This window comes from Strongylocentrotus purpuratus, unplaced genomic scaffold (assembly GCF_000002235.5).
Source record: "Strongylocentrotus purpuratus isolate Spur 01 unplaced genomic scaffold, Spur_5.0 spur5_scaffold_17, whole genome shotgun sequence".
Classification (NCBI taxonomy): domain Eukaryota; kingdom Metazoa; phylum Echinodermata; class Echinoidea; order Camarodonta; family Strongylocentrotidae; genus Strongylocentrotus; species Strongylocentrotus purpuratus.
This window is the reverse complement of record NW_022145602.1, coordinates 20,215,980-20,240,409: the sequence shown is the minus strand read 5'-3', so window position 1 is coordinate 20,240,409 and position 24,430 is coordinate 20,215,980. Positions and strand designations below refer to the sequence as shown.

The window sequence follows — 24,430 nt, the reverse complement described above, 5'->3', positions numbered from 1 at the left end:
AGAAATACACTAATAAGACAGACGATTGGGTAATGCATTATTACCAATAATCTTTTTCTGATAATAATAATAATAATAATAATACTCAGTTCTTTTATAGCGTATAACACATAATCTCTCTACCCAGCCCCACCACTCCATCTACTCGTCATGACGTCTACACCTTTCGGGAGTTCGGGAGCTACTCCTCGTTTCTCCTGCATACTCGGCCCTCCTGACAACACAGAAGACTCTGTAACCTATACAGAGAGAGTAGTTGTTCAGAGCCTCACAACAGATGGGTACACACTGGACGTCCCGGGCACAAAGATAACTCAGCCTGGTGGATTTATACAGGATCTACCTGGTGATGTGACATCCGTTGGTCTTTATAAGTGTTCGAGTACATCTACAACTACTGGTATTTCAACATCGGCAGATGTAACAATTCTCTCAAAAGACAGTAGGTATAATTAAATTTGCAATCGAGCAAAGAGTGCTTGCGAATAGGACTGACACAATAATAAATAACTTAAAAAAAAACATTGCAAGGACATTCTGTGTCTTTAAATGTATTTAACAGAAATATGGCGCAATATAAATAGTCTGAAGCACTATCATCATAACCGGCGTCGACGTCATCTTCTTCATCATCCTTACCACTGCATAATACTCACACTTTAATATTTCAAACTTGTCTTATTTATTTTTTTGGTGGAAATTGAATAATTTGGGCTTTATTTCGATTGTTTTGCATATTGTGAGGCAAGACATAGAAATGCATATCAAGATTTTGAAATGCAAACATTCTTTTAAAGAATACTTATATCTTTTTACGAGCTTCCAGTTTGATCATTAAGACAATTAATGAAACATACTTTGATGTATTTCATTATCGATCGTTTCTCGTTCATACTTAGTATTCATAGTAAGAAGCCCTTTTACCTTCTTTCTTCTTGTTTTCCAAGGACATTTTCAACCAACTGACGGCCGTCTCACGAAAACGATTTATCCAGGTGACGACATCATACTTTCAGTTTCTACCATGGATACGTACACAGCTGGAGAAGATGAAATCCGATGGAGGACCTTCTCAAACCTCGCTGAAGGATCTTTGTCTCCAGAGGGAGACCGGACTCTGACCTATACCATTCGATCGGCGACGAAGAGAAATGCTGATATCTACGGAATGGTTCAAAACGGCATGGTTGAAAATCTAATGTACAGCTTGATTCGCGTCATTGTCAGTGGTAAAAGAATAAATTTCGTTTTATCCATTCCGTTGTTCTAATAATCTGAAAAATCTATAAAGGAACTATCTGTTTTATGTATACGAAATCTCTCTGTAATTTTGTTCCTTTCTTCAAAAATACGCTTTTATTATAATTGGAAAGTTATGATACTATCTGAAGGAATTACAATCATAACATAAGTTTCAAACTGTGTATTATTCGATAAAGCTTTCTTGAACCTTACCATTTGTTTGTACTAATGGGCTCAATACACTATGAAGATTACCATACGTAATGATAAAAGCACTGTAACTGTATTTTGTTACTAGCCCTATAGCCAACCATTATAAAAATGTGTGACAAGTTATATAAAATTCAAGATTCAACCAAATATTATGCCACATTGATTCCATTTTATTCCTATAGATTGTCCGAGTGGCCGATGGAACATCCCACCCTGTGATCGTCTGTGTGATAATTGCTACAATGGAGGGATTTGTCATCCTCAATCAGGAACCTGTATCTGTCCTCCAGGATTCATGGGCAAAAACTGTCTGACTGGTGAGACTTCAAAATATTTCTCAATGGCGAAGTAAACACCTCAGTAAAGACTAAATCACAGTATGAGTTCCACTTTACTCCTGGCCCAATGACAAGGAAACAAAAAGCCGCAAAAGTGTTCACTACTTATCTGCGATACACAATGCTATACTCACGAACATAACCACGCACCCAAAGAAACGCACGCAAACAAACAAACACGCTGCACCCACACCCTCGTGGATTCCATTGCAACTGAAGTATGCAATTTCAGATAACGCTGACTGTTCAGTCATTGAGGCTTTTTGCAAAGGTATATGAGACCACATATTTTTCTTGATGTAACTTGAGTTATTGAGATAAAAACAGACAAATTATGTACATGTAATATATAATTCAATTATTATCAGTCTATATTAAATTTCATGCAGTCGAAACAATGAATTTAAAAAAACGGTAAGCCTTATAAATCATTAATTATTCTCAGTGTGATGAGGTTTACCTTTCTTTTCTCTTTTTGGAAGGGAGGTATAGGGTACCTTCATAGGTACAAACAATAAAATATAATGTAGTATTCACTAGCTGTGTTGCCTACTACTTGCAACAAAATACAATGGCTTTTTATTTAGATTTTTTTTCACATTTAAGAGGATGCTTTGATAACCGTTTTGGATTGAATTGCAAACTTGAACTTTTATATTTGTAAGAATCAAATAATTAAATGGATAATAGAGACAAATAATTATGTTCAAGTGCAAGTGCTGCATATTATAGCAAGAGAATAAATTGAGAGCATGATTCTATTAATTATGTATTTCTTCAATTTTTTTGGAACAGCATGCGATGAAAATCGTTTTGGATGGGAGTGTGAACTTGAATGTGGTGCTGGGAATGCTCTAGAAGCCTGCAGTGGAAGCCAGGTGTGTCTACCCGATCCATATGGATGCAACTGCCTGGCTGGTTTTACAGGAATAAACTGCGACGAACGTAAGATACATTAATGTAGCATAAGAAGACTACATGTCTTTCAAAAGACCAACGTAAAGCAATCTAAAGCGCCATGGCCATCACCCGTTTGCGTGTGAGAACATTGCAATGACACATTACGTACATTCAAACATGATTTATTTAGTTTTTATGAGTCACCCAATCGAAAAGAATTTAATGATACAATATATATTTTTTGTTACCGCTTTTAAAATCAAGGAGTATAACATTTTTATTATTCATATTTAAATCCGCTGGATTAATTGAACTACATTTGAGCCTGTTTCCGGGAAAGCTCGATGCGCTGCCTCCAGGATGTTTTTGTCTGCATTAGGAAGTCCCCTATGTATTTCGTTATTTACTTTTTAAATCAGATCTAATGTCGTGAGTTAAATTTCAGGATGTTCTACCAGAAGGCTCGGTGTTGACTGGCTTCAAGATTGTCAATGCGCATGCGGAATGTCCCCTTTATATTTCCTTACTTTTCTATTCTTTACTGTCGTGAATCTAATTACAGAATGCTTTCCGGGTAAGTTTGGTGTTGACTGCTTTCAAGATTGCCACTGTGTAGGAGGCATGCCATGTGACGCCTTCACGGGAAGATGTGAGGGAGACTGTGAGGATGGATGGTCAGGAGAAGGGTGTCAAGGTATGCCTAATTTCTTTTGTAGACTTGCGGGTATATTATAATATAAACATATATCGTCTGTATCCGTTGGTCATGCATGTTAGGTAGCTGAAATGTACATGATTGTATTTAATGGGTTGCATTGGTAACTATGTGTTAGATTTTCCTGTTAGAGTCGGTCGCATTCAGTTTTGGCAGGATGTTGTGATGTCCATGTTGGTCGAGAATATCTCCAATCATGATGTCCATTGGTGGGTATACAATCTAATACATATCACCGGACAATACTGTCAAATCATTGGTCTCTTTATCCCTAGTCAGTCGTAATGTGGAACAGTGTCTGAACTACAAGACTATGTAGATTGCATGATCTACTGCACTTCCATAGGTTCTGTACTGTAACTACTTTTGGGAAAGCCTTAAACTCTTATAGCTAGTCTAGGTTTTCAAAAAGAAATGGAAAATTAGGTTTATCAAAATTGAACTTGTGCGTACAGACAAAGATTTTGCTGCCCTCCCATTTGAATATTCTCATTTGGTAAGAAAAGCAATGATGAAACATTTTGTTAAAAACTTAACATTTCGCCATAGTTCATCCGAATGATAGGTCAAGCGCGAAAGTTATTGTGGTTTGTTCAGTATTTTGGACGTCTCGTAAAGGGCGCCTGGCTGGAATGCTTTCAATGGATTGAAAAAGGTGCCTCCATAGTGTGTTGGCAAACTGGGAAATAACATCAGGTAAATGACAATCGGGAAGGGTTTTACTAGAGAAATCTCAGATCTATGCATTCAAAATAATTGTGTCGTTTATATTCATTTTTACTGTTAATGTTTATATTATTATTATCATTGGTATTGTTTATGTTATAAGGATAAATATCTCTTTCTTTGAATACACATACCATTTCTGCAGTTCCCTCTGTCTGTCCAGTCGGATATATTGGAATAAGTTGTACAGAGTTATGTAACTGTCCAGAGGACTCGGAATGTGAGAAGGACTCTGGTTTCTGTACATCATCGGGAGGACAATGTGAGATTGGCTATGTTGCTGACTCTCCACAGAGACCAGATGGATGTGTCACATGTAAGATATTTCCTTATTAAAGCTAAGATCATCCATAAAACAGCGATTAATAATGGCAGTAACCCAAAATATAACGGAAGTCTGTGCATTTCACGTTCGTGTATAACCGCTTATATTATAATTGTGCTTCATGAATTGAGATTTACCTTGCGAAAACTGCCTTATTAAAAGTTGTATTGTCACAAGAACCAACGTCAAATATAATCACTTTACTGCAACAGCAACTTATTGATCAATTGTTAAAACGTTGTTGTTAAGACTGTTTCAAATAACTTTGCCATGCATTACCAGCTTATGTTTGATAATCAAACTGAAATAACAACAACCACAACAACCACCACCAGCTAGTCTGGGAGATTGTTCAGTCACCACCTAGCTGAGGACATTGAGAACGCACTGCATTCTGGGTGCAAGATAATAATAAATAGGGGAACCCCAGTCACCCTCGTCACACCTGCGCACCTCAATCATTTTTACAGGAAGGTGGGACCCGGAGGTTCCAGTGGTTTAGCTTGCTATTCTCCTCGTGCAATTTTAGTTTAGTTAGGTAATTAATAGTATTAATATTCAAAAGGCACTTTAAGGAAAATCGTAATAAAAACCGAATGTTGTGAATGCAACATTTTGAAACTGCTTTTCTTTAAATCGCTTTTACTCACTTGTTCTTTCCTCTCATCCAACATGTTTACGTCTTTTAGTTGCTGGATGTTTCGAGTCTTGTTCTAAGACATGCCACTGTGCTGGTGGTGTTGAGGACTGCAACCAGGAGACCGGGATGTGCTCCCAAGGTACATGCCATCCACGATGGACGGGAGACAAATGTCAAACTGGTTAGTATTATTTACTTATCTATCTATCAAGGTTTGTTATCCCAAATCGGAGGGTGATTGTAGCTTTTTTCCACACATCTCAGTTCTCTGCCATTTTAGTACACCCTGGCACTGTCATTCGACTCGGTGTTTTACTATTCCCATCCTTGTTGGTTCTTGGTTTTCGTCTTGGTCTGCTACATTCTACCTTTTCTTTCAAGATATCTTTCATCTTGAAGTGCCTCTGATTTATTGTATATGTGGCCAAAGTATTTCGCCTTTCTATATGTAACCATTCTTATCAGGATATTTTACAATAGTTCTCAACTAAGCCGTTTAATGTCATTTGTATTCTTGTTGAATTGTTAACAGAAACAATATGCTTGGGCTTTATCGAACTTGAATGAACTTAGAGATAACATGAATAAAATAAATTGAGGGTTGCTTGTGTTTATGAAATAGTTCGGGGGTATTACAGGGCTAACTCATTCAAGTGTGAACGAATATTTTGACTTCAGATCAACAATACATGCTGTCATTTCTACCAGCAGTAACACTGAGCGCTCAATAAAATGCGAGAAATTGGACGCATACATTCCTCGACAAGTTATTTATGATTATTGATACAACCCATGAAGTTCAGTAAGCAGTGCAAATTATACTCATAGTTTGACCCTGAATGGTTCTTTGTATCAAAACGTGTAATCTAAAGGCCAATATATTTGGTTAAATATGTAATGGATTGCGATATATAGTGACTCGTAAAAAAATGGAGCTTAAGATATTATTACTTTCTTTTTCAGTGATTTTCTTTTTCATTCATTAACTTGTTGATTATCTATTTTACATATTTTGTATTTGTAGATCGCTTTAGCATTTCCCGAGCAAAAACCAACCCAGGTGTTGCGATGTTTTTCTGCACATTTTCTACCGACACAAGTGGCAACATCCCTTCAATTAAGGCTACTGTGGGGGATTTCTCAATGGAAAATTGGGAAAACGCACAGGCCGCAAATACTGCTACTGATCAGTCTTCATTACAATCATACTTTTCGTTTTCCATAAATGTCAATGGAAATCAACCCATCTACTGTTTTGTTGGCACATCAACAAGTGACATTGGATTTGCTTTTATCAGGTTGCCACTGCCTGAAACATTCGGTAGGTGCTTAAAGAGAAGGTTGAGTTCTGGGAAGAGGGGAAAAATAATTTGTGAGCGTTATCATTGTGGAAGAACATCAGATAAAAGATGTTTCCTGAAAAGCATGGCTGTTCAAATGCCTCAATATTCTAAATATGGCATGTAACATCATAACAATCGGGACGGATTTTTATGCCACATGTTCGTGTAGTCCCATATACATATTTCTGTGTACAGTGCTTGTAACTTTACCAAGACTGGGCCAAATTTCTTATACTTTTGATGATTCCAGAACCTTGCAGCACACACCAATATTTATTTGCTACACGATCAAACTTTTCTCATCAATTCCACAACTTTCATTTCACAATGCAATTGCATGACCAGAACTCAACTCTAACTTTAAATGATGAATTTACGTAACAGATAATTATTTTTGATTACATGTATCAGTAAACTGGAAAAAGGGATTCAAACAATCCCACCCAACAGAGAGAGAAAGTGTTTTGGGGTGTGTGTGTGTGTGTGTGTGCTCTCGCGACGGGTGTAAATCGGGGACAATCGTGCGTAACACACCTTCCAATCGGGGATATTTGGTAAATCGGGGATATCCCCGATTTCCAAATCGTTTGAAATGCTTTTAGAAACGCTTAAACATAATTAAATAATACTGCCATCTCTTGTTCTGGTCTTTTGGAAAAAGTCCCCCATTTCTATTTCTGATACGCATTGCCTTAACACTTTTGTGTAAGGGTACCTTTGCTAAAAAAATTACGCACATATTTGATATCCCCGATTACGTGGTAAAGTTCTCGCACATGTTTGATATCCCCGATTACGTGGTAAAGTTCTCGCACATGTTTGATATCCCCGATTACGTGGTAAAGTTCTCGCACATGTTTGATATCCCCGATTACGTGGTAAAGTTCTCGCACATGTTTGATATCCCCGATTACGTGGTAAAGTTCTCGCACATATGTTTGATATCCCCGATTACACGGTAAAGTCCTCGCACATCTTTGATATTCCCTGATTACGTGGTAAAGTTCTCGCACATGTTTGATATCCCCGATTACTTGGTAAAGTTCTCACACATGTTTAATATCCCCGATTACACGGTAAAGTTCTCACACATGTTTAATATACCAGATTACACGGTAAAGTTCTCGCACATAATATATCCCCGTTTCCACCGTAAAATCTTCACACAATATTTTGATATCCCCAATTTTACGGGGAAATACTCTGCAACTTAAGGTTCATTGAACAAAACCAGGGCGGCACTACATGGGAGGGGCAGGGCGCGACCGCCCCTTATGTGCTCAAAAATATAAAATAAAAAAAACTACAGAAGAGAAAAGAAGAAAAAGAAGAGTATGAGAAAAGAGAGGACTGGGTCATACAACCACTGGCGTACTGGTGGGGGGGGGGGGCGCCAGCCCCCCCCCCCCCCCCAAATAAAATTGAACCATGACTTATTTTCACAAGTAATGTATAAATGTTCGTGATATCACATGATTTTCAACAAAATGCTAATTTCTCCATTATTTCTTGCAAACTGACCTATTCCCAAATAGCCAGGAAGAGCATATGTTTTTTTATAGTCACTAAGGGCCTTATAGTGGCCACGAACAGTAACACTAATTCCTTTCCAGAAGCTACTGTCCAAAGCACTGCCGGGAGATAACATGCTACCCACCACTCGGGCTGAGAATGGACAGATTTGCGAACGAGCGTTCCATACTTACATCATGTAAACACTGCACATATACCGTTAAGGGCCCATTGGGGGAAATTGAATTCAGACAAGATTAAGAGTAGAGAACGGTACAACGAATCGTCTTCTTTCTCTAATAATTAAATGAAATGGCAAAGCTTCCGCGCTTAGCGGGAGGGGCAACTAATTTCAGACTAGGATTAAGAGTCGAGAACGGTACAACGAATCGTCTTAATCTTTCTCTAATAATTAATGAAACGCGAAAATGATTTCAGACATAGGATTAAGAGTAATAATTAAATGAAACGAAAAAGCTTCCGCGCTTCGCCTGGGAGGGGGGGGGGAACTGAATTCAGACAAAGACACAATAAAACGATTCGTCTTCTTTCTCTAATAATTTAATGAAACTTGAAAGCTTCCGCGCGTTTCGCGCGGGAAGGGCGAAAATGAATTCAGATAAGGACTAATAGTAATAATTTATTGAAACGTCAAAGCTTCCGCGCTTTGCGCGAAGGGGGGGGGGGGGACGGAATTCAGACAAGGATTAAGAGTCGAGACCGGTATAATGAATCGTAATATTTATATAATAATTAAATGAAACGTCATAGCTTCCGCGCTTCGCGCGGGAGGGGCGAAACAAGAATTAAGAATCGAGAATGGTACAACGGATCGTCTTCTTTCTCTAATAGTTTAATGAAGTGTCAAGGCTTGCGCGGGAGGGGGGCAAACCTAATTTAGACAAGAACACGATACAACGAATCGTCTTCTTTCTCTAATAATTTAATGACACGCGGGATGAGCGAAAATGAATTCAGACAAGGATTAAGAGTAATAATGTATTGAAACGTCAAAGCTTCCGCGCTTAGCGCGGTAAGGGGGAACTGAATTCAGACAAGGATTAAGAGTCGGGACCGGTACAATGAATCGTCTTCTTTCTCTAATAATTAAGTGAAAAGTCTTAGCTTCCGCGCTTTGCGCGGGAGGGGCGAAACAAGCTTTAAGAGTCAAGAACAGTACAACGGATCGTCTTCTTTTTCTAATAATTTAATGAAGTGTCAAAGCTTCCGCGCTTCGCCGGGAGGGAGAACAACTGAAAAATAACTTAGTTCCTGGCTCCGGGTTTTATAGGGTAATCGGCGGCCTCTAAACCCCCCCCCCCCCCACCTCCCCCACTGAAAAAGATCTAGCGACGCCCCTGATGACGACACAGTTTATACACTCGAGATAATTTTTGCAAGTACTACTGGTGAAGTACCGGACCACCGTCTTTGTGCATTGTGCGGCATCAAAGCATAATTTATTCAACGTCTCATGACGTGACAGATCACTTTTCTCTAACTTCCAATCAGAAGGCCTCTTTTTTTCCATGAAGGGCCAGTGGACATTAATGCGCCAAATGTGGTTCTCCGAATTGCGAAAGACCCCTACTCTTTGAAGGGGTAGGAGAAAGCAATCTTACGTCATATTACTCCAGGAAGTGCCTGAAAATGCGTCTAATTTGGTTCTACACTGTCGCTCATAAAGTTGGAATATTTTTTTCTTATTCCAATTTATGGAATTATTTTAAAAATAATTTAAAAATAATAGATCTAGATAATAGTATACATTCTCAGATTTTATTGAAAAATAATTTGCCAATTTTTTTTTTGCGTGACTGCTAAAGCATGTGTATGCTACTATGCTTATCAACTAGGGGACCTATGCCCTTAAGTCATAAATGACAGTAATGATGATTAATACCACACAAAAGGGCACTAATATAGCACATCGACACGGTTTTGATCCTGGGGCCTCACAGTTACGAGGCTATTGCTTTGTCACTGAACCATGACTGTACGCAGCGGGGGCTAGGGTAGGGGGCAGTTTCCATAAATTAAAAAAACAACAGAAAATGCAATGCATTTTCAATAATTTATTGCATTTAACCCCGGTGCCTAACATAAAAAAAAATTCTGTGTGCCCATGCCTTGAGCCATAATGCATGGCCGTCCAGAGGATCTTTAAATCAAGGAGCTTTCGGAAATAGGCCCATGGTGTTTTGTTTGTTAAATTATTACTTGTTGTACATATTGGAGTTGTCTTCCAAAGAGAAAAATTGTTCAATGTTAGTGTTAAGTTAGGAGTGTTACAGAAACAAATTGTTGTTTTTCTTGAGAAAGAGTTATATCTCGTTCATTGAATTTAGGGATTTCAGTTATATTTGTTTTAAATATGCCTCCAGATTGTCTTCAGATTGTCCGTCCTTCCATACCTCCGTCCATCTGTCTAGCAACTGACCTGTAACACACTCTCTTACAAACTGATGGAAGGATTCCATTAAATCAGGGAGGTGTCTCACCTCCCTGATTAAATCTATTAACTTACATGTAGGTGTAGTATGTAGAGTTATGCATGTATATCTATAATACATTGTGAACACCGTCAAAGAAGATGAATGGATTATCGTCAACCCTGATTTGAGAAGCGACCTATATGGCATGCTCTGGGATTATAAGTCATATGGCATAAATGTTTCTTATTTTTTGGTAGTATGTTGTTGTAACAACCACAGCAACACTTTGCATTTGAATTCTTAACATGAGATTGTATTAAGTGTCTTTGAAAAAAGCAATACAAATAAATGTTTCAATCAAATTCACCTGTTGAATAATTCACTAATTTTGTACTTTTTATTTGTATAAAATCTTAATAGAAAGTCTGCAGAAGTGGGTGCAATAATTGTTTCGTACGTCATTTTTGTTTGGGGGGGGGGGGATACGCAAGACTGAAGGGTTAGTTTGTAATGAAGGTGTCAAGGCTTCAATGTTTCTTTATTTTTCCACATAATACACATACACAATTAGCATGTAATACATATACAGGTTGAATAACAAAATATTAAACATATTTGGGGTAAGAGATGAATAGATTTGACAAATAATTATACAAATAATTTATGTAGAATTTTTACAGTGGTGAAAAAACAAGTGGAGGAATCTAATAAAAAAGCGTAGCTTGTATTTTATAGACCCCTTTAATTAAAAAAAAAGTTATGAATGCTCTGTGATACAAATAAATAGAAAAAAATATGCTTACATTATTTTACCCCCCCCCCCCCCCCCAACGCTACAAAACAAAAGAGGATGTAGCTGACTTGTTATATTGCTGTATGTAAATTAATAACAAGTGATGACTTTACTAGCAGAAGAGAAAGAGAGAGAGAGAGAGAGAGAGATGGAAGGGATGAGGTATGGACGATTAAGGATGAAGATGATGAAGATGTGGAATGAAAGATGAGTGGGTGGAGGTTTGGACGCTGTGGCTGAGTGTTCAACCATTAAATCCTCATCACCCTTTTCATCATGATCATATAATGTTTTCCTAACGTGTAGCATGCATGGTTCTACCCAAGGTCCTGCTATTCTACCAGAATTTACATGATTGAAACACTATCAACTCAGCCAAATTTCTATCGCTATTAATAAACATTTAAATCATAACATGGTGTAGGGTGGCCTATACGGGTAAGGTACGGCGCGGCGGGGCTCTAATTTGCAGAGAACAACAAACACATCTTCACTCCATGCTTGCATGTAGGGATCTGCCTGGGATTATGCATGCTTGCAACCTCATGGGTTTATTTGCATATATCTACATAGATTTACATGTACATTGTATGGCAACTGTAACTAATAAATATTCAAATAACAGAGCATACATGAATATCCATAGATTTCCGTGCATATCAATGAGCTGCTATGATTATTCAATACATTCATACTGTAAAGAACAATAAACCAAAGGATGAACATGAAAGGATAAACGTGGAAGGAGTAATAAAAGAGACTTAAATTGGGGAGAGTGAATATAGCACAAAAGCATGTAGAGGGAATGGTGACGGTGATTAAATGTGATGGAAAGAGCAAAATGGAGTTTGATGATAGAAGAATGCAAATAGACATATGAGAAGATAGGATGCTTTCATACATGCTACAGTACAATGTCCTGTTCAAAATATAGCTCTACAATGGGAAACCAAAATTAATTCGAAACTACAATAAGGTGTATTCTTTACAATTTTGATGACAAGTATACAGGATCAAGGCAAACATGCCTTGCATTTTCCTCTTAACTCATGGGGATACTGGATAGTATACGTACGGTGGACCGCTCTGATCGGCCTGGGTCATGCGCGGATCCAGGGGGCTGAGGGAGCTCCCCCCCCCCCCCCGCCAAAAGAGAGAGAGAGAGGGAGAGAGAGAGTGAAGGAAAAGAAGGGAAAGGGAAAGACGACAGAAAGGGAAGGAAAGAATAGAGAAAAAAAGAAAAGAAAAGAGGGGGAAGATCAGTTGCGATTTTTTTTCCCGCCAACAAGGTGCGCTGGTGCGGATCGGGGGGGGGGGGGCGAGTGGTCATTACCCCTCCCCCCCCCCCCTCGCCACTAACAAAAAAGAGAGAAAAGGAGGGAAAGGAAAGGGAAGTGAAAAAAGAAAAAAAGAGAGAGAAAAAAGTGATAGAAAACAGAGGAAGAAGACAGGCCCGGAAGAAGAAAGGGAATAGGGAGAAAGTTGAGTTGCGATATATATTTTTTTTAAGGAAATGTTGTTGCATATTTCTTATACCGTAATATAGAATTTATACATTGAATGTATCAAACATTTAGATGATCATGAATGATTCTGTTAACTATTAATGACGGTTATGACCTGTTCATGACACTGTTAATAAATATCATGAATGAATCAAAATAACGTTTAGATACTGTTAATAAAAGGGCTCCCTATTTTCAACAGAGAGGGGAAATTCAAATTCTAGCATCTCTTCAAAATATCCATGTTACCAATAAACTTTAGCATGGATATTAGTTTTTTGCAGGCAGAAAGAAACGCAAAAATGATCATGCATTGGTATGTTAGTGTATCATTAGAATTATTCATATTGTTTTATTACATCTCGTTAAATATTATGCATTCAAGCTTTTGGAACTTTTTTTGTATTTGTATGAAAGAAAGCGTTTGGAACTTATAATGCACATGATGTAATTTTGGTAACCCGACACATGCTCCGCCGACAATTGTTCCGCATGAAGCGACATTTGCTCCGGTGACATTTGCTCCGACGACATTTGCTCCGCCCAAAAAGTGCCCCGTAAAATACAAATGCTACTACGACAATTATTGCTCCCCCAAAAGTACCCCGTTGAAGACAAATGCTCCGCCGACGTATCAGGAGTGCCCCGTAAAAGACAAATGCTCCGACAATAAAATTGCTCGCTGATCCAAATGTGCCTCGTGGAAGACATGAATGCTCCTCTGGCAATTAGTACAATAAATTGCTCTGCCGTCATTTGTTTTGCCTAAAAAGTGCCTTACAGAAGACAAACGCTCAGCCGTTTATTGCTCTACTCCATAATGTTTAATTAAAAAAATCAAGTTATAGCTCCTTATGCAAGTTCTTCACCGAAAGATAATTACTCCGCTAAAAGTCTGTTTCATGTATTGCACATTAGCTGATTCAAAGCTCAAAACTCTCTCTCTCTCTCTCTTCTCTCTCTCTCTCTCTTGCTCCTCCTTTTCCTTTTTACACCCTTTTCTTGTCTTCCTAGCTCTTTTCTTTCCTCTCATGCTATTAGTCTTCTTTCATTTTCCTCACTTTTTCTCTTCTCCTCCACTCGAGTTCTATTTCTCTCATGAAATTGTAACATAATGTAGTACATGTAGTACATTCTTGTTTAGATTGGATTTTTCAATAATATCCAGTCCGTTCTCTAAAGATTTATTTTCTTCATTTAAGTGTTTGTAGCTTTACTATATTAGTGAGTAAAGCACCCCGTCTCATTCGAGTACTTTGTTTTCAATGACTTTAAGGGATGAAGAACTAACATCAAACTGCAACAAAATGATTTGTGAAAATGGGAATAAGCAGTAAGGTTAAGAACTAAACCATGAAGATAATTAAATAACAGTGTTATTCATTTTCTTTATTCTTACCTTTTCAAATAATAATTACAAAAAATGACATCATATATTCAACCAAAAAATCCATGATGCAAATATATTATATCATAAGTTACCATCCTTTTCTGAAAGAACTGTTTTCACAGTTATCTTCATTATGTTTCAACCTAATTCTTTTACAAACTGTATAGGCCTAATTTCCATGATGATAATATCATTCTCTACAGATACAACTAACCACCTTCTCTTGACTTGTAAGAAGGTTTCGCTTTTTTGGAAGATTGTATCTAAATTAATTGATACTTTGTTTAATTTAAGATTTTTTTTGAACGAAAAATTCTTTTAATAGGTTATGAAATATAGAGAAAAGAGAAATGAATCTTGTCAATCTTATTTTAAACTTTGCTCAGTTTATTATCCATAGAAACTATATTAGAGAATGTTTTGGAAGTGAAAAGCACAGGATACATGCTGTATATTTGATAAAAGAAGCCCCGCCGTTCCGCAGGCCATGACATGTAGGCCTCTAGATAAGCATATTTCTTGCCTGACTGTAAATTTAGGAATTTGTCATTTTCCAAAAAACGCATAAAAAAGTACAATTTACTAAAAAGTGAGGAAAAATCTTGGAAAATTATGTCAATTCAGCAACATTTGTAAATCAACGGTATCGAATTATAGAAATAAATCACTTTCGAATCATATTGGGGGGGGGAACTGCCCCCATCAGTACGCCAGAGCCCCCCCCCCCCCGATCTACTCCTTGTTGGCGGGAAAAATCGCAACTGATCTCCCCTACCTTTCTTCTTTCTCTTTTTTTTTCTTTCCCTTTCTCACCTCTTTCCCTTTCCCTTCCCTTCCTTCTCTCTCTTTTAGGTTTTCGGGGGGGGGGGGGGGGGGGGGAGGCAAGGGCCTTTCGGCTCCCCCCGATTCACACGTTGTTGGCTGGATTAATCGCAGCTGATCTCCCCTTCTTTTTACCCTTTTCTTTTCTTCTTCCTCTTTTTTCCTTCCCTTTATCTCCTCTTTTACTTTTTTCTTTCCCTTTACTTCTTTCTCTCTTATTTGTTTTGATGGGGGGGGGGGGGGTAACAGCATGGGAGGCAAGGCCTTTTCGGCCCCCTCCCGATCTCCTTCTTCCCCCTTTCTTTTTTCTTCCTCTTCTTTTTTCCCCTTTCTCTCCTCTTTCCCTTTCCCTTCTTTTCCTTCTCTCTCTCTCTTTTTTTTGCGGGGGGGGGGGGCAAGGCCCGCTCGGCCCCCTCCCCTGGATCCGCGACTGCTTGCGCTGCATGCAGAAACGAGTAGTAGTATATGGGACCAAATTCAATTAATTCTGGCATGAATGTTCAGTCCGAACACTTCAGCTATTTCTTGTCATTACTAATATAAATTATAAAGGCCTTTGACGAGCAACACCTTTCAGGGAACCTTTTAAAAAGTTATAACATTCTTCGTAACTGAGAAGGGAAAAAATACGAAAACACACACAAAAAATACTTTTCCCAGGACTTAAGGTTGTCTTTAACCAGTTTGTGGATATGCATAATCATGCAAGTACAAAGTAGGCCTATTTATGCGTCATTCAGAATTGTCTCAAAAACTAGGCAACACACAAAAAGAACAGACATCCGAGATATTGATCAAAGAATCTTTTAAAAACCAAACTCGAAAACAATAGGATTGAGCACCATACAATTATTAACATATTAAAGAATCTATGCTGATATTGCAAAATATGTATAAAAAGGATTGGAAACCATTCTCTTACTCCTGCTAACCGAACAATAGTCAAAACACTCTCAAATGGTGATGCAACAGGCAGCATTATAACATAAAAACAATCCTACTTATCAATTGTTGGATGTTAAATATCCTTAATAACAATACAAATCTAGAAAGCAATTACAGCTTAAACAGGAAACGTATGATACATGTGTCAAACTGCTCTGAAATAGAAAGATTGAAAAATAAGCTTTACAAATAAATAGGCACCGTTGAACGGGGTGGATGAGAAAACAAATTGGAAAGATGTTTTGGGTAATTTAAAAGTAAGAATGCATACCCATTTCATTTTTCTTGATTATTCCCCTACATATTTCCAGCTTCCTGGCTTTGACTATCATGCTGTGAATTATCAATCAAGTAATATCTCCTCCCGGAGGGAATATGTACATTACTTTAATGTTCTGAAACATGTCTAAATTTTCTTTCTCTTGACCTTCTAGATAATGATCTGATTTACATGAAGGCCTCACAAATATGGTGTTTCATAACATTCCTAAGGAAGAAAATGATTGCATTTTGAAAGTGTTATAATTTGTTTCCCTTTAAAGAATCTTATTTCTGTTATTTTTGTTTAAAAAACCGAGGTGAATTGGATCAGGCAAGCATGCAATTATGAATTATACAAAAGAGCTTACATGCAAAAGGCCCTAAATCCATTAAAAAAAAAAAATCATTTTGAATTTTTTTACACTGCTAAATAGACTTGCACCATGTGTATCAAACTGACTATTCAATCCAAAAAAAGTTTCAGGAAGTTTGGACAAAATATATATGAAATTAATGTTCTTTCAAAAGGCCCTAATTCTCCAAGTTGTGTTTAGTATTGGATAGAGTTCACAGCTGTTTGGGTGTTTGGGGTGGTGGTGGGGGGAGGGCTCGGGGCAAGGTGGGCAGGGATAAAATTAACCAAAGAAGGGGGTAGATGGTGGATTACCCTAAAGGGGGCAAGGAGCTCAAAAATCCACAGGAGGGGTACAGTGCACGGGGCAGGGTGTACTATCCCGCAAAGAGGGGCAGAAGGTGACAAGTGGATTTACTCCAAAATAGCTAAAGTGGATTTAGGTCCTTTTGCAACAAAACTCTTCATATTTTGGGGGTATAACATACCTACAGCAAGGGATTATACAGCATCACATGCACTACTATAGTACAAATATACTGATATTGCAAATGGCTATATGGAGGTATTAAACAACTGGTTAGCCGGATAACATTACTGAACGGCATCTCCAGAACAGACATTTTCAGGCATCTTAAGAAAGCTTTTGAAATATCCGGCAAACAATATGTCATATCTTCTCTTAAAAAATCAATTCAAAGAGAGCATAGGCATGTTCCGAGTAAGAATATCCAGTGAACTTTTTGGGCGGAGCAACTGTCGGCGGAGCAAATGTCGGCGGAGCATATGACGTCGGAGCAAATGTCGCGGAGCAAATGTCGCGGAGCAATTGTCGCGTTTTGCGGAGTAAATGTCGGCGGAGCAATCGTCAGCGGAGCATGTGTCATGGATTCGTAATTTCAGGTGCAATTTACTGTGTTGACTGCTTGTCGAATACTCGAATACTCGTTTATTTTTGCTTAACCTTTTATACAGTAATACAGATATGTCCAAGCCGACCAGTTTTGTTTTTAATCATGTCAACCACAACCTTTCTAAACATGATCAAAATAATATGGGACACACACGGCCAGGCACTAGTGTAGGAAATCTTCAAATGTTAATCAGTTATATGACAAAATAACTTGTCGGTTGCCTTACGAGAACGTAGGCCTATATACATTTAGTCAGGCCTGAGTGGCAAAACAATTATTGTCTTAAAAGAAGAAAAAAACATATTTGATGACATTCCAAATTCCCCAATAACCAACACGATTTGAGAGTGAGTACTTGTTTTTGTTCTTCTTCAAAACTTACTCAATAAAATAGTATTAATAGCTGGCCCGGATACTTCAGCCTCTCACGAAACGAACGTAGGTGTCTCAGGCCAAGGCCTGAGGTGTCTTTCCATTTTCATGTTGTTGTTCTTTGCAGGCTATATTTTGTATGAGAGGGTGGATCGAGTATCCGCCTATACAACTTTAATAGTACAAAAACTACAAGCTGTCTTTATTGGCGTGTTTGTTTCAAAGAACCTGCTACGTATAAATCTGTAAAAGTGATATAAGTAAAACAACCTTTTCACTCTGGTTCTGAAGGGTATAAAACACAACTTGTAATCACATTATAGTTATCATATTACAGGTCGATAAAGTCTACTCCTTGGAACTTAATACCGAGTCCGACATCTTTATTATCACGTACGACAATGACTGGTTTTCACGCATAAAATATTTAGGCTGATTCTATTGAAAATGGTTATTGATTGTATTAAAAATGGTTATTGGTTTACAGTATCTAGCCTTCTCAGATAAATAACTATTTGATATGATCGCCGAGGAATAATGAGCCCTATACGGCTCTTGCAAGAGCCGACGTATGCTGATAAGGATTCACAAAACTCAGTGTTTAGGGTGGGTTTCGAGGGAGTTAGCGTACATGACCATGATGACACACACAGAAACCTTATTCATTACCGAACAAAACATGAAGAAGGAGCCCTATACATTTTCTTTCGGAATTTAGAAACTTTGGCCATTATGGCTTGTAATGCTTTGTATGGACTTAAAAATCTCAGAATGTTCTTCCGGCGGGAGTGAAAGCCTGGTGAAAGCCCTCCCCTTCCCACGTTCTAAACCAGATGTCGATGTTATGGTTCGATATGACAGGCGTGGGATATGATTTTGCCCCCCCCCCCCCCCCCCCAAACGAGACCAAGTGCCAGATACGCCACTGGTCACCATTACGTACCAATTTTGACTCGCATGATTTCAAATTTGCCACCCCCCCCCCCCTTAAAATGCTGGATCCGCGCCTGGTCTGGGTTGCCTGTTTATGATTCTTAGCGCATTATTAGGCTTGATACTTTTGATAATGATTTATAAATAAGCAAATACATGCATGTCTGCATTACGAACGTATATTGTGATGTTGTCCTTGACAAATACAGCCTCTGTTAAAGACGTTACTCCACCACCAAATTTGGAACACCTCTCCACAATGAAGTATCGTGAATGCGGCACTCTGAGCGGTCGTTTTTTAAAAGTGTTTTTACCAATTTTAGTGTTCTTAAAAGTTCGCCATGTCGTTTGATCAAAGCGGTACTAGGCAAGCTTGCCTAGTAATTATTTCGTTTGATACATGCCTATGCATGTGTATGGCTACACATAATGAAGAACCGGGAAAATATGAACTTTGTTGATTTGACCTTTAATTATATTTGAGGTAGGCAAGATGTTGTAAATATAAATTATTCCCTTCTTTTAAACCTTCTTTTTTCTTCCATTTCCATCTTTCCTTATTTTATTTTTTTGTTTTAAACCTCCTTTCATCATTTTGTTATAACTTTCTTTATGTTATACAGTAGATTTACGGTTACAACATGTGGGAGCGGGGAGATTGGGGAGTCCTGGAAAGGACTGGTGATAATCTTTCTTGAGTGTGTGTTGTCCTGAAAAGGACTGTTGGTTATCTTTCTTGTTCCCGTAGTTCTAAAACAGATAACTTTAGCGCCGGAGGGGGGGGGGGGGGCTCGACGTTTCGAATAGGTTGATTATCCGTCGTCAGGAGATGTCTTTATGTTATTCTTTATTTGTTGTATCCCCAGGGTTTGTATCTATCTTTCCGGTTCTCATTTCTCATATATTTCTTTATATGTTTCTCTCTCAATCTCTGTGATGGGCGAAAATGATCATTGCATTGACTAATGTTTATCCGAATACCTTCTCCGTCTAGCGTTCACATCAACAGTTTCTCCGGAATTATCTTTGTACAGTCCAGAGTTGGAGGAGTTCTCCGAATAAGTTTTCTGCCTTTCTCCCGATAAAGTTTCTCCATCCCCTTTCAAAACAAGAATTTCTCCGGGAAATAACTTTTGATTTGAAAGGTATATCATTCTCTCTTCTACTTTTGTTTTCTCCCCCCCCCCTCTCTCTCTCTCTCTCTCTACCGCTTTCTATTCACATATCCTTCGAACTTCTTCTCCCGCTTTCTCTCTATCCCTCTATTTCCCTCCTTTTTTTTTTATCTCCCTCTATACGATTTCGTCATGAAATGGTTTAAATTGTGTTTATTTCATTGTACTCTATATTGCTGTTGGTAACTAAATCAATGAAACAAATTGAATCCACATGGTACCAATTTGATTGCTACTTTTTCATAACTTTCTCTATTAGTCATCTGATTGTCCTCGAACTTTTTTTTATTGGTCGTTGGTAAGTTTCTAAGAAATACCTGCTTTTATTAAAAATCAGAATATATTCTTAGGCCAGAGATGAACTTTAATTCAGTAGGACCTTAAGATATGGTCGTTTCTTACTCCTTGATGATAATTTATGATGACGATGATGATGTATAATGATAGTGAATGAATAGCATGTACATTGCAACCTGTAGCATTCCATTGCAAAGCACATCAATGTTCTCTTCTATACGTAAAAGAAAGTTAACTAGTACTTGCTAAAAACAATAACAAGTGAGACTTTAGACACACTGAATTGTATGTCTCAGTACTCCAGTATAAGTATAGTTGTAGTCTGTAATGATAAGACTATGAATCTGGACTGAGCATGTCGAGATATCCCAGTAACGTACTAGCTAGCTGTGATGAACCACTGTCTGTCACCCCATTGACCCTACTGGTATATTTCCTTTATCAGTGGTCAGTGCTCTATTTATCTCCTTATCAGATTCATGGTAGAACCAGGAAAAGTGGCGAACTGGTGAGCTGAGCTCAAATGAGATGGTCTCCTAATGAGTTCAAATGTGAAATTCTTTCCTAATGCCTATATCATTTCCTTAAAGGTAAAGAACAGTTTTGGAAACGCCCCTCTCTCAAAAAATGAAATGGAAGCTCTCATTACCAGTCATGTGAAAGAATATGTTTTGAATAATACGTGATGATACAAATTTTGCCGGGAAACCGCCTACTAATTGATATATTTGGTAAATTATTATATCTATTGGGACCAAATAGATATCGCGCACGTGGTCGCGTAGTCCCATATACATCTTTCTGTGTTCAGTGCTTGTAACTTTACCAAGACTGGGCCAAATTTCTTATCATGTTGATGATTCCAGAACCTTGCAGTACACACCAATACTTATATATGCTAGATGATCAACCTTTTCTGATCGATTTCACAACGTTTCTTTCACAATGCAATCGCATGACCAGAACTGGTCTTTATCTTTAACGTCCACATGACTGACGCACCTGTGTATTCCCCAGGTTGAATAGTCTATATCTCCCAGTCCAAACGTTTTCTCCATTTAATAATGAAACGCTAACGCAACCGACATGCTATGCCTGCGTATTCATGTGATCCCCAGTTCGAATGTGAAATTTTCTCTTATACAAATGTCCTCTATTTATAAGTAACATGTTCACACGATCGATACACCTGTGTATTCTTTGGAGCCCCAGTTGGAATGTGAAATTCTCTCCTAGTCCATGCATACACATTTCCCCTATTTATCGGTAAAACGTTCACACGACCGACACACCTGTGTATTCTTTGTGGCCCCAATTGGGATGTAAGGTACTCTCTTCAAAATAAATCCCCTTATCAAACTTTCGGTTCACTTTATGAATGGAGGCAATAAATGAAGTATAAATAACAACGAGTCATTGTTGTCAGGGCGTTTATTATAATGTCCCCATTTTACGGTATAAATTAATAAATAATAATAATAATAATATTTAATTTTTATATAGCGCTTAATACAAATGTCTCTAAGCGCTTTACAAATATATACTATTACCCCGGTCATTGGATTCAGTGCTTGCCCGCACACACTGTGTGCACAATCTCCACTCCCTGGGGAGCATTCCAGCCGGGCGTTACTTGACGCTCACAAACACCTGTCCCCGATTTCCACCCAATGTAAGTATGTGTGTGTGTGCGTGTGTGTGCGTGTGTGTGTATGCGTGGAAGGAAAAGAAAACACCGATGTTTGGTGAGAAAGGTGAACTCCAATTAAACCAATGTTATCTTCATTACCTTGTGACTTTAAATGAATTTACATTCACATATAAATTTGAAATGAAATATGGACATCAAAAGGGGATCATATTGGCTTCTGCCCGAAGAGATACACATTTAAAAACCAACGACAAAGCGAAATACATCTTTCTAGTACCATCTACATTTTAGTGTCAGTGATGATAACGTAAGGACGACAAGTCATGAAGAATGTTTCCTTCTGTGTTGTTCTAAAAGTCTATATCCATACAAAAGAGTAAAACCTTTTTTAATTGAAAATGAAAATACATATGTATTCAAAGAAGTTGTACCTAATTTGCGATCAGGGTATCATATGTTAAGTTCAGGAGTCATGTTTCATCAGAAATTTGGGCTTTACAACCACTAAAATTCCATTCCATTGACACTGTTAATTTGTACTGCATCCTTGACGTTTGTCTTGTTATTTCCAGTTCTCCCGGTCTTCAATAAGGCGCCTGAGGTAGCAGAACTAGGTTTCAACTATGTCATCATTGCTTGGGATTCTTGGAATGGTAACGTTGATGTTGGTGAGGGTCCTATCATTGGGTACAAGGTCTACGTTACTGATTCAGATAGGAACGAAAGAAACACCTTCATAGCTTCATCAGGTGCTCTGATGGAAATGGAATCATCAGGGATTGCGTCTTCAAGGAAGAGAAGACAAGGAGATGAAGGGCTACTGATGTACAACGTAACTGGTCTGGATGATGGTCAAGCATATGAGATTCAAATTTCAGCAGTTCGTGAGGGAGTTAACGGTGAAGGGGAGAAAGGACCTGCTCTGAGTATTACAACCATAAAGCTAGGTGAGTCCTTGGTGTTCCCCATTTGCTCCGCCGATCGGAATGTATTTCGTCGAAAATATAGGATCTGAATTGAGGTTGCAATTGGGCTTCATGATAGATTTAAAGATATGATTAAGGATAGGTTGTATTAAGTCGTCGCTGTTTTCACGAATTGACGGTAGTGAAAAAAATGCATTCACTTTGCGTTACGATTTTCCTCACTACCGTCGCTGCGTGAAACATGACGAAGTGTCCCAGGGTGTGATCCGGTTTTGCCTTAGGCTATGTTCCGTCAAAAACATTGTTGATTTGGATTTTAGGTTAGGTCTCGGGTTATGATTAGCGGGTGCAGTGTTTGGTCGGGCGTTGAAGTTATAGTTTAGGACATTTACCGAAGAGTAATGTCACAAGACCATTCGTCGTAAAAACCTAGTCCAATTGTTGTATAGTCCAGTAGTATACATAATGTTATACACGTGCTTGTAAAAACCATGCAGTTGAAATCCAGAGCTCTATCCTCCTTATTGATTAACATTGTTTGCTTTCATTCTTGAGCAAGAATGTCTTACAGATGCCCATGTTCATTAAAATCTGAATATCCATTTGCTAGCAATACTCTTAACCAGACCTTCCAACGGTTAATTGCATGTGCCCATCCAATAGTAAAAGTTAAAAAGCTTAATCTTAATTGATGTTGGTACAGGGTTATTTTTGTCTCATTTCATATACTTGTTATTATATTTCATTGTTGTTTGTACTTTTAAACAAAACTATGTCCATTTTCTTTGTTGCTGAGTGTATATTTATCATAATCATTATCACCATTGTCATTATTAGTATTATAGCTTTTAGCGTTATCATGATTTCTTTGATCATTATTGTCTTTGTTATCCGAGCATTCCCATAAGAAAATATCATTACTCGTCAAATGTCCCATACGTTCTACCATATACTGTTTTGACTGTACACATTGTTTAATCCATAGCACCACCTCCTGGCTCCTCTGCAATTGGCGCCAGCGTTGGTGGGGCAATAGGTGGATTAATCTTTCTTCTACTGCTTACTGTCATCATCATCATTGTACTACGGAGTAGAAGGTAAACCAATTATCTAAAAGAAAGTTTGGACGTCTATAAACCCTTACTCATCTCGCATCTAATTTCCTAACAAGATCGCGAAGACTTTCAAGAAATCATATAACTGCGATGTTCGCACATTCCACAAAGGTGATGGATTCCTTTTGTTGATTTTTAGGCTTGCAGTTGCTATTACTTTTTTGCTTATTCAGCTCAAGTAATTTAAGGTCTATGCAATTTATTCTAGCCCTGTATTTCACCTTTTATGAGTTATAAAAAGACGAAATGATCGATTGCAGAAAAGTGCTACCATTAAAGAGCTGTTTCCTGGAATGCACGTTACAAATAATGAGTTTTTGAGGGTTGTATCACTTTACTATTTATAACAAGAAATGTCAATTAAATATTCATCTGGTATAAGGTTGTTGACATGGTATCAACATTTTAACCAGACTCAAACTTCAACCGTTGAGGGTTTTTTTCAGATGTTAAAAAAACTTTTTAGTGGGTTGTTTCAACTTTATAGCGCTGATTTTGAACATTCCAACCTTTTTTTCAAATGCAGTTTAGGCTCAAGACTAGTGTTTCGGGATGTTATTCATCATACAATTCATGAATTGCTGGAGGAA

The 24,430-nt window shown here is 38.0% G+C and overlaps 1 protein-coding gene across 1 annotated transcript; it reads left to right on the top strand.

Moving 5' to 3' along the window:
- Nucleotides 1-325: 325 nt before the first annotated feature.
- Nucleotides 326-22,814, top strand: LOC115925103 (stabilin-2-like). Its single transcript, XM_030988295.1, has 9 exons — nucleotides 326-442; nucleotides 948-1,229; nucleotides 1,638-1,772; nucleotides 2,589-2,738; nucleotides 3,256-3,387; nucleotides 4,280-4,450; nucleotides 5,149-5,280; nucleotides 6,124-6,420; nucleotides 22,372-22,814. Exons 2-9 carry the CDS (start codon nucleotides 1,025-1,027, stop codon nucleotides 22,812-22,814), a joined length of 1,665 nt encoding a protein of 554 aa, XP_030844155.1. The 5' UTR covers nucleotides 326-442; nucleotides 948-1,024.
- Nucleotides 22,815-24,430: the final 1,616 nt, after the last annotated feature.

Coding starts and splice junctions, on each gene's coding strand:
- LOC115925103 (XM_030988295.1), top strand. CDS start 1,025: ATGGATACGTACACAGCTGGAGAAGATGAAATCCGATGGAGGACCTTC. Junction 4,451..5,148: donor ACCAGATGGATGTGTCACAT/GTAAGATATTTC, acceptor TACGTCTTTTAG/TTGCTGGATGTTTCGAGTCT. Junction 6,421..22,371: donor GCCACTGCCTGAAACATTCG/GTAGGTGCTTAA, acceptor TGTTATTTCCAG/TTCTCCCGGTCTTCAATAAG.